Source organism: Terrapene carolina, unplaced genomic scaffold (assembly GCF_002925995.2).
Source record: "Terrapene carolina triunguis isolate 2854851 unplaced genomic scaffold, T_m_triunguis-2.0 Scaffold262, whole genome shotgun sequence".
Taxonomy (NCBI): Eukaryota; Metazoa; Chordata; order Testudines; family Emydidae; genus Terrapene; species Terrapene triunguis.
The window spans coordinates 1,406,583-1,418,816 of NW_020664613.1; the positions used below are offsets into that span (position 1 = coordinate 1,406,583).

At 42.5% G+C, this 12,234-nt stretch overlaps 1 protein-coding gene across 1 annotated transcript in view; it reads left to right on the top strand.

Annotated features, from left to right (window-relative positions):
• DUSP10 (dual specificity phosphatase 10) overlaps positions 1-12,234 on the top strand; it is a 38,107-nt gene that overhangs the window by 22,242 nt on the left and 3,631 nt on the right. The window contains exon 3 of the mRNA XM_024219273.1: positions 6,930-7,301. Within this exon, the coding sequence (XP_024075041.1) occupies positions 6,930-7,301 (372 nt within the window). The remainder of the gene's footprint in view (positions 1-6,929; positions 7,302-12,234) is intronic.

A 12,234-nucleotide genomic window follows, 5' to 3' on the forward strand; every position in this document is an offset into this window, starting at 1 on the left:
AGACTGTCATCAGCTGTTGCTTCTGGCTTTTCTGCAGTAATGCAAATAAATGAGGTCACAGGTTTAAAGGAGTAGGCTGTACTTGCACAAATCCAAAGTGTCCTCTTAACACTTTGTGCATGTTGCAATACAGCCATATTATTGCTCCTGGTATGCCCAAAATGTTACCTGCTTAACACTCTTATTTAATTTTAGATATTACAGAATTTGGGGTTATAGTCCAGATTTGGTGTGTGTGCTTAAGTGAGCTGCCTTTTTTTATTCCATTAAAGTCTTTAGTGAATTACTTGGTGCTACTTTATTCTGCTCTGCTCTAATCTTTTATTTAGAGTGGAATACTTAGGCTGGAGCAAATCTGAAAAGAAGATAGACAGAATATGGTTTTAGTCAATATTTTCCTGTAGTCTTCGCTTTTATCTAATGAAGTTTTGTTGTCTTGTTATAATCTAGGATAGCTTTGAAAGATATGTAAAAGGTCTGTTTGTCACTAGAGGGTCACATGTTCTGTCTAAATATGGACATCACATCTACGGTCTGTGTGATGCATTGCAAAACAGGAACATATTTTTGACACAACAGGAACATACAGTGCCTGTTAAAATTAGAACTTAAAGATATGCATCAACAGTAGGTCAGCAACAAATATTCTTTAGTTTTTCTGTAGAGCGTACAGGTGCTGCATGGCAGTAGCTGCGTATCCTTGCTCTTTAAGATAGACTGTTTAGTGATTTTTCATAGAATGAAGTTACTCTTAATTCTTGATCTTGCAGATGATTCTGCCAATGAAGGTTTCATAGCTCCTGCTAAAAGCTGATTAGCATATCTCTGCTATGAGACCATTTTGTGCATCTGCTGCATACAATATAATAATCACCCTAATGGTGATTACAGAATAGACCCAATGAATGTCTGTAACATTGTTACAACTCAAGCTAGTCTACTTTTTTTGTTTGTTTGTTTTAAAAACTGCTGTGGCTCAAGTCTCCATTGATCTATCTGTACCTGTTTTTTCTGCCAACCAGGTGATCCTCAATGGTTTCAATAAGTTGAAACTGGTATGCAGAGTCCAGAGACTACGATGTAGCAATGAGAGCTTTGTTACGATATTCAGCACGGAACAAATTGTCATTGGTAGCTGGAGGGTATGGTGCTGACTTATGAAGCTGAACAGCGCAAGTCATACCAAAAGTTTTGACCTCTCAGGACACGGTTTGAGGTCTGTCACTATTTACTAGCAGGTCTGGCAGAGCGGGACAGTGGAACTTGTCATACAGTGGGGGGGGAGTATTTCAGATGTAGTCATAATGACACAAATCTCTGGCTGCTTGCATCAGTGACTACAAGAATACTCTGGCTTCTGAATTATCTTGCTTTATAGATGACAGCCCAGCTTGCCTGTCATTAAGAGTATCGCTTTCTTGATTCCAGTCTTCATGAAAGAAATACCTGGGTTTTCCAGATGTCCTGCGCACCCACAGAACCTATTGACTTGAGTTAGATCTGGGTGTGCTCAGACCCTTGAAAATCTGCTCATCGGCCACTTTCGGGTGAAAAGTGTACGAAACTGCTTGTACAATCTCTGCATAAATGCTTGTGATGAAGCGGCTGCATCTGATTGTAACAGGGTGAGGTTATACTTTTCATCACAGGCAGGTAAGTGGATACAATCTGCAACATGGTGTTTGCAGCTACATAATACTCAGCCTAGGAGATCTACATTCTTATCAAAACGGGCTTATATATACATATAGCTGTATATGTGTTTCCTACCAGAATATTTCACTGACTTCAATTGGCCGTCTCATGGAACAAGGTACTATTCGATGTGAGTAAGGCTACCGTCTCTAGATTTTCATAGCTATCTCTTCAGCGGTGCCTCAGAAATGGACTGCCATGCCAACAAACCTTTTTTTCTTTTTTTTCTTCTTTTTCTCTTAGATTTGAGGATTGCTCATCTGGACTTGTGTATGTTGTATAATGCTGCTATTGGCTGTTTTAACTTCTTTTTAATGTCCTGCTTTTTGTATAATGATGCATTTCTTTTTGTGATTCTTCTCAACCTTCACCTCCCTCTTCAGGGCACTTCTCATTCTTGCACTATGACCTGGGAAGCTTTGGAAGTACAGTGTAAGAGAACACATTAGTGTCACCCATAGATCCTCCTACAGCTAAAAAACTGAGCCTTTGGAATGTCCCTCCCTCCCACCATCCAGTTTTCCTGAGGTTCTTTCCCTGATAGGAGTGACATGGTGAAGTCCTTGTCACCACTAAGTTTGGAACATCCACTCTAGACAGACCTGCTGTAGGTCAGTATTGACCTTTTCTTTTCTTGGTGTTGTGGTGTGTGTGGTTTTTTTTTTTTTTTAACCTAGAGCATAGACTTTAAATTCTGGGATAACAGCCATACTCTGAAGGAATACTAATCCACTGAAAGCTCTAGTGGTTATACTTACACACACACACACACGGGGACCCCATCTTGACTTTGGACATCAGGAAATTCATTTGTGAGATATATATAATTTTATTATTCCACCAAGCGAGTAGAATAAATTGCACTCAGATGTATTCACAAAGTACATGTTTAAATTACATGTAGTGCCAAACAACCCACTGGGATCAAGGCCCCATTGTGTTAAGTGCTGTAAAAAAACATAGTAAGAGATTGTAAATTCATTTTATAGAAAAATCTATTGAGTTACCTTTACTTTTATGAAGGGGAGCCTTCTCTTTAATGGATTCTCCCTGAAATGCTTGTTAGGGTGCTTTGTCTTGTCTGATGTGGGACTGCAAAGCTAATGTCTCTAGTAAAGAGAGCCTAACTAATCTCATAACTTATAAAATTTCCTCCCCCCCCCCCACCTCACTGCATGGTTCATAAGTATTTGCATTATCATAGAATATCAGGGTTGGAAGGGACCTCAGGAGATCATCTAGTCCAACCCCCTGCTTAAAGCAGGACCAATCCCCAGACAGATTTTTGCCCCAAATGGCCCCCTCAATGATTGAACTCACAACCCTGGGTTTAGCAGGCCAATGCTCAAACCACTGAGCTATCCCTGCCCTCCCGCCCACTTTGTTCCTGTCTCCAAGTGTGCATATTTTAAAAATGTCTATTAATGTGCACACTGCATTCAGTGCTGCGTATGCTTGGGGAATGTGCACTCTGAAAATTGCTTTGGATAGCTATTGTGCTTGGATATTTTTTTTATATGCCACCAGAAAACAAGCCAGCCAAGAAGGAAACGTGCACCTAATCGGTGGGGTGGCTACTGTCATTTTGTTTTTGTTATGTTTCTCTTTTCCCCCGCTGGAAGAGATAATAAGCTTCAGGCTTCTTGGATGCCATTGGTCTATCCAGCAGCCCTATCCCACTGCCTGGCAGCCTTGTTGGAATGTTTGTTTGGGGGTTGCCCTGCAGTTTCTGCTCCTAGCCATCAGGTGCTGCTGTTGCAGAGGAATTTCAGACACTCAGATTGTCTCTCACTCTCCACTCTCTGCTTCCACCTGCTAGTTTCAAACTGGCAAGAAGTGCTGAGGAGGAGGGGGTGGCTGCTGCTGCAGTTGGGTGGCCTGGTGTCTCCCTCCACCAAGGGAGGCAAGGAGCCAAGAAGGAGGGAACAGAGACTGGGCGACAGGATGTGTGGGATGGCAGGGGGGGAAAAAGGCAGAGTGGGGGAGGCTGCTCTGGACTCTCCAGTCCTCTTTTCTCAGTCCTCACCCAGGTCTCACCTGCCTGCTCTGCCATTACCCTAACCTCCTCCACCCCCACAAACACCCCTGCTTCTAAGAGATGAAGAGGCTAGGCTCAGCCTACAGCTTCTTATTCCCACCCCACTTCCATTGCAATTAAGTGGGGGTTGGAGATAGGGAATGTCACATGCAAAGGTGTGGAGCATCTGGCAGCATTGTTGAGAATGCATGTTCTTTGGGGCAGGGGCAGTGTTTGGAGAGTGCCTAGCGCATTTTGGTTGCTACTGCAATGTAAAACAATATTTAGAATCTAATCACTCACTTGTCCATACTGTGCAGAGGACCTGAGGAGACCAGAATTCACATTTGGTTTTAGGCTACGTTAAAGACTGCGTCAGGGTGGGGTTACAGTTTGATGGAGATGACATCTTGAGAGGTATCACTGGAGTAGGGCCCTACCAAATTCATGGCCATGAAAAACACATCATGGACTGTGAAATTGGATCTCCCCTGTAAAATCTAGCTTAGGCCTTGTCTACACTACGACTTTAATTCGGATTTAGCTGCGTTAATCCGAATTAATCCTTAACCCGTCCACACAACGGAGCCAGTTACTTCGAATTAAAGGGCACTTAAAATCGATTTCTGTACTCCACCCCGATGAGCGGAGTAGCACCAACATCGATTTTGTTAATTCGAATTAGGGGTAGTGTGGCCGCACACCACCGAATTAATGTGGTTAAAAACCGAATTAATGTGCTTAGTGTGGCCGCGCACAATCGAATTTATACAATCTGTTTCCCAAATTCGAATTATCTAAATTCGAATTAATCTCGTAGTGTAGACGTACCCTTATTTGTAAGGGAAGGAAGTGGCGGGGAAGGGGCAGGGCTGAGGGTGCACCAGTAGGGGGCTCCTACCATGCACTGGGCTCAAGTTGCTAGTCGCAGCCGGGCTGGGGAGGGATGGGACTTCCTCTTCCCCTGCACAGCTGCTCTTGTGGGGGGAGCTCAGACCCATCTCCGGGAACCTCCCCTGGCTGCAGGAAGCTCTGCAGCGTAGAAGTGAGGGTGGCAATCCTGTGATGCCCCCACAACCCTCTCTGTGGATCAGGACCCCCACAGTTACAATATTGTGAAATTTCAGATGTAAACATCAGAAAACATGAAATTGACTATTTTAAAAATCCTATGGCTGAAATTGACCAAAATGGAATGAATTTGGTAGGGTCCTACTCATGAGGCTTTACCATCTTGAGCCAAAAAGAGCTCCAGGTATTTGGATTCAAACGCTTAACCTTCACTCCCAATCTCTTCTGAAATTAAACATAGTTTAGAGAATGTTTCTGATATCTGGTCCATCTTTATCTTTTACTTTTAAAAAACCATGTTTCTTTATGAGAACAGAAAAAATGTGTTTGAGCCACAACTCCTTAAAGCGTGCTTTCTTTCTTCCTTTCTTTCTTTCTTTCTTTCTTTCTTCCCCCCCCCCCCCCTCCCCTGGACTATTTTAAACCAGGTTTGTATCTCTCCCCTTCTCTCTTCCCAGCCCCCCTTTCCTTCATCCACTTCCCCTCTCAATCTCCTGAACAGAGATCTTATAGGTGAGGTTTGCTTTGCACATATTTTTGTCCTGGAACTGTTAGAGAGAAGTGTTCAATACCCCTGAAGATAATGTGCGATTTGGGCCGGGGGTTTAAGGGTAGGAGAGGTGTCTTACAGTTTGCTAGCACTGTGGGGGTCCTAGACAAAATAAGTAACTTATCAGCAAATGAACAAAGCCTGTCAATATGACCGTATGTTTAGGTTTCCATATTTTAAAATCTTCCCCTAGCAGCGAATTACCAAAGTATTTTATGTGTATTAAGCAGACAAATACTTTCTTATTTTTAAGCTTAATAAAATTAGCAATATGATGACTTACGCATTTCTTTTGGTCAGTGCAGCTCTTTCTGGTAACCTTTTTAATCTATCTTTAAAAAAAAATTTTTGCTTAGATTTTAATTAAGTGCATTTGAATCCAAACATTTTGATCATTTCAAAATATTGGCTGCATGGTACTCCATATCGCCTCAGTAAACCATTAAATACATCATCTTACAAAGATATCCCTTCTGTATACATATCTTTTCTTTGTCTCTCCTCTTTTTTTCCCCCCTCCCCCACCTCCAGTTAGGCAAAGGCGGTCCCAAGCCACCTGTTACCATTACATCATTGATTCCCAAGAACACAGTTGTAACAAAGGTCTTAAACAAAGTAGTTCTTCTAGTATTATTTGCACTCAAAGAGCTGATGTCATGCCAACTGATGTCATTGTATGCCTTTGTGTAATTGCTATGGAAACCAGGCAGGTGGGGAGCCTGGAGCTGATGTCATCGTGGAATGAGGTGTAGAAAGAATTTTAAAACTATTCTGCTTTTCGTCTAATGTTTTGTGGTGCCACCCACTTGAAAACAAAACGGTGCTTTAAAATCCCACATTATAATAGGATACACAGGGAAAGTGCAACTTAAACTGGATTTCCCCCGATCCACTTCCTCACCCTTATTAATGTCCTAAAAATAATAGATATTGTTGCAAATTTGCAGCTAGTCTAGGCAGAAAAAGTGGGGCTGCTGTTTGCCACATGTTAAGTGAGCTCCTCGACTATGATAGTTTTATAAGGAATACACTCTTAAAAAACAAAATGTCACTACTCTATTGCCCGGTATGAAATATTAATGGATTTTGTCCCCCTCCATTTGTTGGCATTATGAAAATGAATGCGGTGCTGTGCTATCTCTGCTGAACAGATAGTGAAGGCCTTGAACAGATGAAGTTGTCTTTTTTTTTTTTTTTTTTTTGTATATTACAGTTCAAATGTTTAATCCTCCCACCCTGCAATTTAAAGCAAAGTGATTAAAAATGTTGTACAGCTTTGTTCAGATAACTACTTTAACTTATTCCCTGGTATATCTTGCCTATAATTTAAAAAAATCACATTTGGGATGTATTGCAGCAGCTGTTACCAACACTACAGCTGCCCTCGTGGTAGCAAAAACGTAAGCGCTGGCATTGATGGGGGGGGGAGATCAGGCACTTTTACCACTGTGGTCTGAAAATCTGCTCTGAGGAGGCAAACCCTCAGGCATAGTGCAGAGTTGAGAGAACTACTCACATACATACATTTCTTCATGTGAGCAGTATATTACTCAGAAATCTCTGCCCTCACACTCCCTCTCTTTTGCTCTCTCTCAGGTGGACTCAGCAGTTTTAAACAGAACCATGAAAACCTCTGTGATAATTCCCTCCAACTTCAGGAGTGCCCAGAAGGCGGAGGAGGTGCATCTGCTGTGCCAACCACTCTACCTCAGTCCATCCCCACCACTCCAGACATAGAGAATGCCGAGCTGACCCCCATCTTGCCGTTCCTCTTCCTTGGAAATGAGCACGATGCTCAGGACTTGGAGAAGATGCAGAGGATGAACATAGGATACATAATCAACGTGACCACCCACCTCCCCCTCTACCATTACGAGAAAGGCTTGTTCAACTACAAGCGGCTCCCTGCCACTGACAGCAACAAGCAGAATCTCAGGCAGTACTTCGAAGAGGCTTTTGAATTCATTGGTAACTATCCTTGCCTGGCAATTACTCTTGTTATAACCCTTGATACCTGTTTGAAAACCTTGAATGAACTTAGTGCTACGCTGACAGCTCAGAAAGCTTGTTAAGTCCTGATTTGTTGTGAGAAATGCAGAGCCCATTGACTTCAGAATTGTGGCACCCCTTATTAAAGTCAGACTTCAAGTCCTATTTATCCATACACAGTGGCAATACTGCCAAATCCCAAGTGTTCAAAATTAATGAGCCATGCCTGCAAAAATCACGAGACTTTATTTTAAAAAAGTATTTGCCTTCTGGTTTCTGGGTCTCTAGCGTGGTCGCGTTTTCCAGCTTTTCCTCAATAACCAAGAGGGCTAAAAACTTACCCCCTTTTAAAAATCTGAGAGACTTTCCTAATTGTGTAACTCCAGGAGCAAAGGCATTAAACATATCAAGACTTGTGATGATACAGTCTTAAGAGGTGGCAACATTGCAGTACTGGTGTAAGCTTTCCAAATACACTGTCATGCCAACCTGACTCAGTGCTGACCTGGAGGGTAGACAGAGCAGCTCCATTTTCTCTCTTAGTGCCCTGCCCCCTCCACTTAATAATGATTGAAAATACTACACTTTGCAGTAGTGTTTTGGAGCCCTACCATGGTAAGTTTGTTAGTTTGAGGCTCATACGCTGTAGGAATGAATGGTATTTGTTAGCAGTTAATTACTTTAACCTAACCATATGTACAATCTTGAAGTCATCTGTTCAAAGTAATTCACTAAGGTTTTTCTTCTATTACTTTTATTGCTGCCTAAACCTTGAAAAATTAATACTCTTATATAGTCTTCATTCAAAGCATGCTTGCTAGGTGCACTCATTTAGGATGAACAGCCCATATTTTTTGTTTTAAAGGCAAATATTTACCACTTCTCTGGTCTGTCCCTTTAAAAATCTTGCTCGTGGTCTGTTGCGTCTCAGTAATAAAAGATGTCCTTTTCCTTTCCCTTTTTCCCTTTAAAAAAGTCACTGTCGTCAACCTTCATATCTTGGTAGACTTGCTCAAAGTGCTTTACCAATGCTCATTCAGCTTCACAGCATTCTTGTAGGCTGTGGGTAGGGGTTAGAGCCCAGGTGCTGCTTTCAGAAAGAGTACGTCTGCACATGCTGCTGTGAGTGTGCTGCTTAGCACGGGTAGACAGAGACTTGCTTGCTCTGCTTGAGTTAGCATGCTAAAAATAACAGTGTAGCTATCTACCTGAGTACGTCTGGGCAGGTTTTTACTCCCGGCAGATAGCCCAGGTTACCTTGGGCTACACTACTATTTATACTGTGCTAGCTTGAGAAGAGCTAGGTCATGTCCATCTAATGGAGCTGAGAAGCATGCTCCCAGCTGCAATGTATTGAAGGCTAGTGAATGTACCCAAAGGCCCACCCATTTTGCAGACAGGATACAGGCTCAATCCCTTCAAGGCTGATAATGTTCCAGTCCCTTCTCACAATTCCTTCACATGCACCCAGGACAGACATGTTCACCTGCAATTCACTAGTAAAGAATCCTAGAATGACTCCGCTTACTGCAGCACAAAGAACCATGGGATATGCCTCCGGAAGCTCAGGGTGACGCAGGAGGGAGTGTAGCACCAGTGAGCATACAGTGACAGCAGTAGGGCTTTTCAGTGTGAATGCTTGCACCCGGGCTAGGCTAATCCACGTGTCCGTTACCTGGGCTCAATATGCAGTGAAGGAAGACCTATCCTTTAGGAGCATGCAGCAGCATTGTGTTCTAGTTGATGTTCCCAGTCCCACAGTTGGATCTGCTAGCTCACCCCCCCCTGTGCTTGTGAGTTTCAGAAGGGCTGAATATCCATAGCTTCAATTGACTTGAATTGTAGTTGGGTGCTCAGCACCTCTGACATCCAGGTCCCTGTTGGCTCCATTAGGACTGTGCCAGGCTTGGAACTATTAGATCCAATTGCAGGCTTGGGGTCTAATGCAGGAAACTAAGGGCTTGTCTGCACGGTCCTGCCGTGTGGACTATGGGCATGTATGTTGCATTGTAACAGCCCGTGTAGACCCTGCTCGTGCGAACTAAAAGCTACTTAGTTTGAATTATGTATTGTAGAGTCCTGTTTGAAACGGGACTATGTTAACACAAACTAGGTACCTTTTAGTTCTCACGAGCAGGGTCTACACGGGACCATTATAACGCAACACTGTAGTGCACACTGCAACTTGTACTCTGTAGTGTCTACTGTGGGGCCATGTAGAAAAGCCCTTCAAATAGCACATTCTACTGAAACTACCTAATTGCTTTCCTTCATGGCAGTGCTCAGGGTAGTCTCAGCTTGGAGAGTGTGTGGAGAATGTCTGAGTCTGCCCAGTCCAGCTGTATATATTTTTTTTTAATTGTGTCAATGCACCACAGTCTCATAGAACTGGAAGGGACCTCAAAAGGTCATCTAGTCCAGTCGCCTGCACTCAAGGCAGGACTAAGTATTATCTAGACCATCCCGGACAGGTGTTTGTCTAACCTGCTGTTAATCTCCAATGATGGAGATTCCACAACCTCCCTAGGCAATTTATTCCAGTGCGTAACCACCCTGACCGTTTGGAAGTTTTTCCTAATATCCAACCTAAACCTCCCTTGCTGCAATTTAAGCCCATTGCTTCTTGTCCTATCCTCAGAGGTTAAAGTAATGGTTACATCTTTGTGACTACTAATATAAATAAGTAGACAGGGGGTAATTATAACTGTGCTGGAATTTAGCTGGGAGACGCTAAGGTTAACATCTTGGCTCTTATTAAAAGTTTCATGAGATCTCTCGCTATAAGTGCTCAGGATGCTGTTCTACCACATTTCACTGGTTTATTTGCCAAATGCTTCCTACAGTTGCTGTCTCACACTCAGCTCCACCAGGGGTAGCAGTAGTGTAGTGATTGAGGATAAGTGTAGCTGTCTCCTTGTGTACTTGCCTGCACAGCAATAATCTGTAATTACACTCCTATATGCTCTAGTTTGTACTAAATTAGCTTCACTAAATCTGGATTACAGCAGGAGTGGAAAAGCTAAAATGGCCTCTCTGGAGAAGGTGAGGAGGTGAACACAAAGAAGGGAGGAAGTCTTGTTTGATATTGTTGAGTAAAAAAGAGAAGCTGGGTCATGAAATCAGGCAAACCCTTCTAATTCATGAGAACAGGAAGATGCAGTCAGGCCTGGCTTATGTTAAGACATTACTAAATTTCACAATCATTCTTGAGAAGAAAAGGTTGTATATTCAGCATTCATAACAACTGCAGGATTAGATCCCATTGAAACCATTCATAAACAATGCATGGTCTATTACAGGGGTCGGCAACCTTCCAGAAGTGGTGTGCCGAGTCTTCATTTATTTACTCTAATTTAAGGTTTCGCATGCTAGTAATACATTTTAACATTTTTAGAAGGTCTCTTTCTATAAGTCTATAATATATAACTAAACTATTGTTGTATGTAAAGTAAATAAGGTTTTTAAAATGTTTAAGAAGCTTCATTTAAAATTAAATTAAAATGCAGAGTCCCCCGAACCGGTGGCCAGGACCCGGGCAGTGTGAGTGCCACTGAAAATCAGTTCGTGAGCAGCCTTTGACACACGTGCCATAGGTTGCCTACCCCGGTCTCTTACCTGATCCAAGTGCAGAGAAAACTACAAGAAGGCCTCTCATAGGCCAGGCTAGAAAGTGTAAAAAGAACGAGGAGACTTTAAAAAAGACTGAGGAGGCACCTCAGAGACTAACAAATTTATTTGGGCATAAGCTTTTGTGGGCTAAAACCCACTTCATCAGATGCATGAAGTGGAAAATACAGTAGGAAGATATAAATATATATTACAGAGAACATGAAAAGATGGGGGGTTGCCATACCAACTCTGAGACAAATCAATTAAAGTGGGCTATTATCAGCGGGGGGGAGGAGGGGGACTTTTGTAGTGGTAATCAGGATGGCCCATTTCAAACCATTGACAAGAAGGTGTGAGTAACAGTAGGGGGAAAATTAACATGGGAAAACAGTTTTTAGTTCGTGTAATAACCCATCCACTCCCAGTCTTTATTCAGGCCTAATTTGATGATGTCCAGTTTGCAAATTAATTTCAGGCCTGCAGTTTCTCGTTGGAGTCTAGTTTTGAAGTTTTTTGTTGAAGAATTGCCACTTTTAGGTCTGTTATTGAGTGTCCAGAGAGGTTGAAGTGTCGCTTACAGACAGCCCCCCAACCTGAAGCAAATACTCACCAGCAACTACACACCACACAACAAAAACACTAACCCAGGAACCAAACCCTGTTGCCAAATCTGTCCACATATCTATTCAAGGGACACCATCATAGGACCTAATCACATCAGCCACACCATCAGGGGCTCGTTCACCTGCACATCTACCAATGTGATACATGCCATCATGTGCCAGCAATGCCCCTCTGCCATATACATTGGACAAACCGAACAGTCTCTATGCAAAAGAATAAATGGATACAAATTAGACGTCAAGAATTATAACATTCAAAAACCAGTCGGAGAACACTTCAACCTCCCTGGTCATTCAGTTACAGACCTAAAAGTGGCAATTAGTCTTGTTAGAGTCGGTATGGCAACCGCCATCTTCTCACATTTTGTTTGTTTGTTTGTTTAAAAATCTTCCTACTGTATTTTCCACTCCATGCATCTGATGAAGTGGGTTTTAGCCCACGAAAGCTTATGCCCAAATAAATGTGTTGGTCTCTAAGGTGCCCCAAGGACTCCTCCGTTCTTTTTGCTGATACAGACTAATATGGCTACCACTCTGAAACCATGCTAGAAAGTGTGTTTTCTAAATCCATTTTACTTTCCTTTTTAATAACTGCAGCTTGAGGGCCTGCCTGTGTGTTTAATAAACAACTATATCTTATCAGTTGGCTACATTTGCTGTTCAGTAACTAGTCCAAGCTT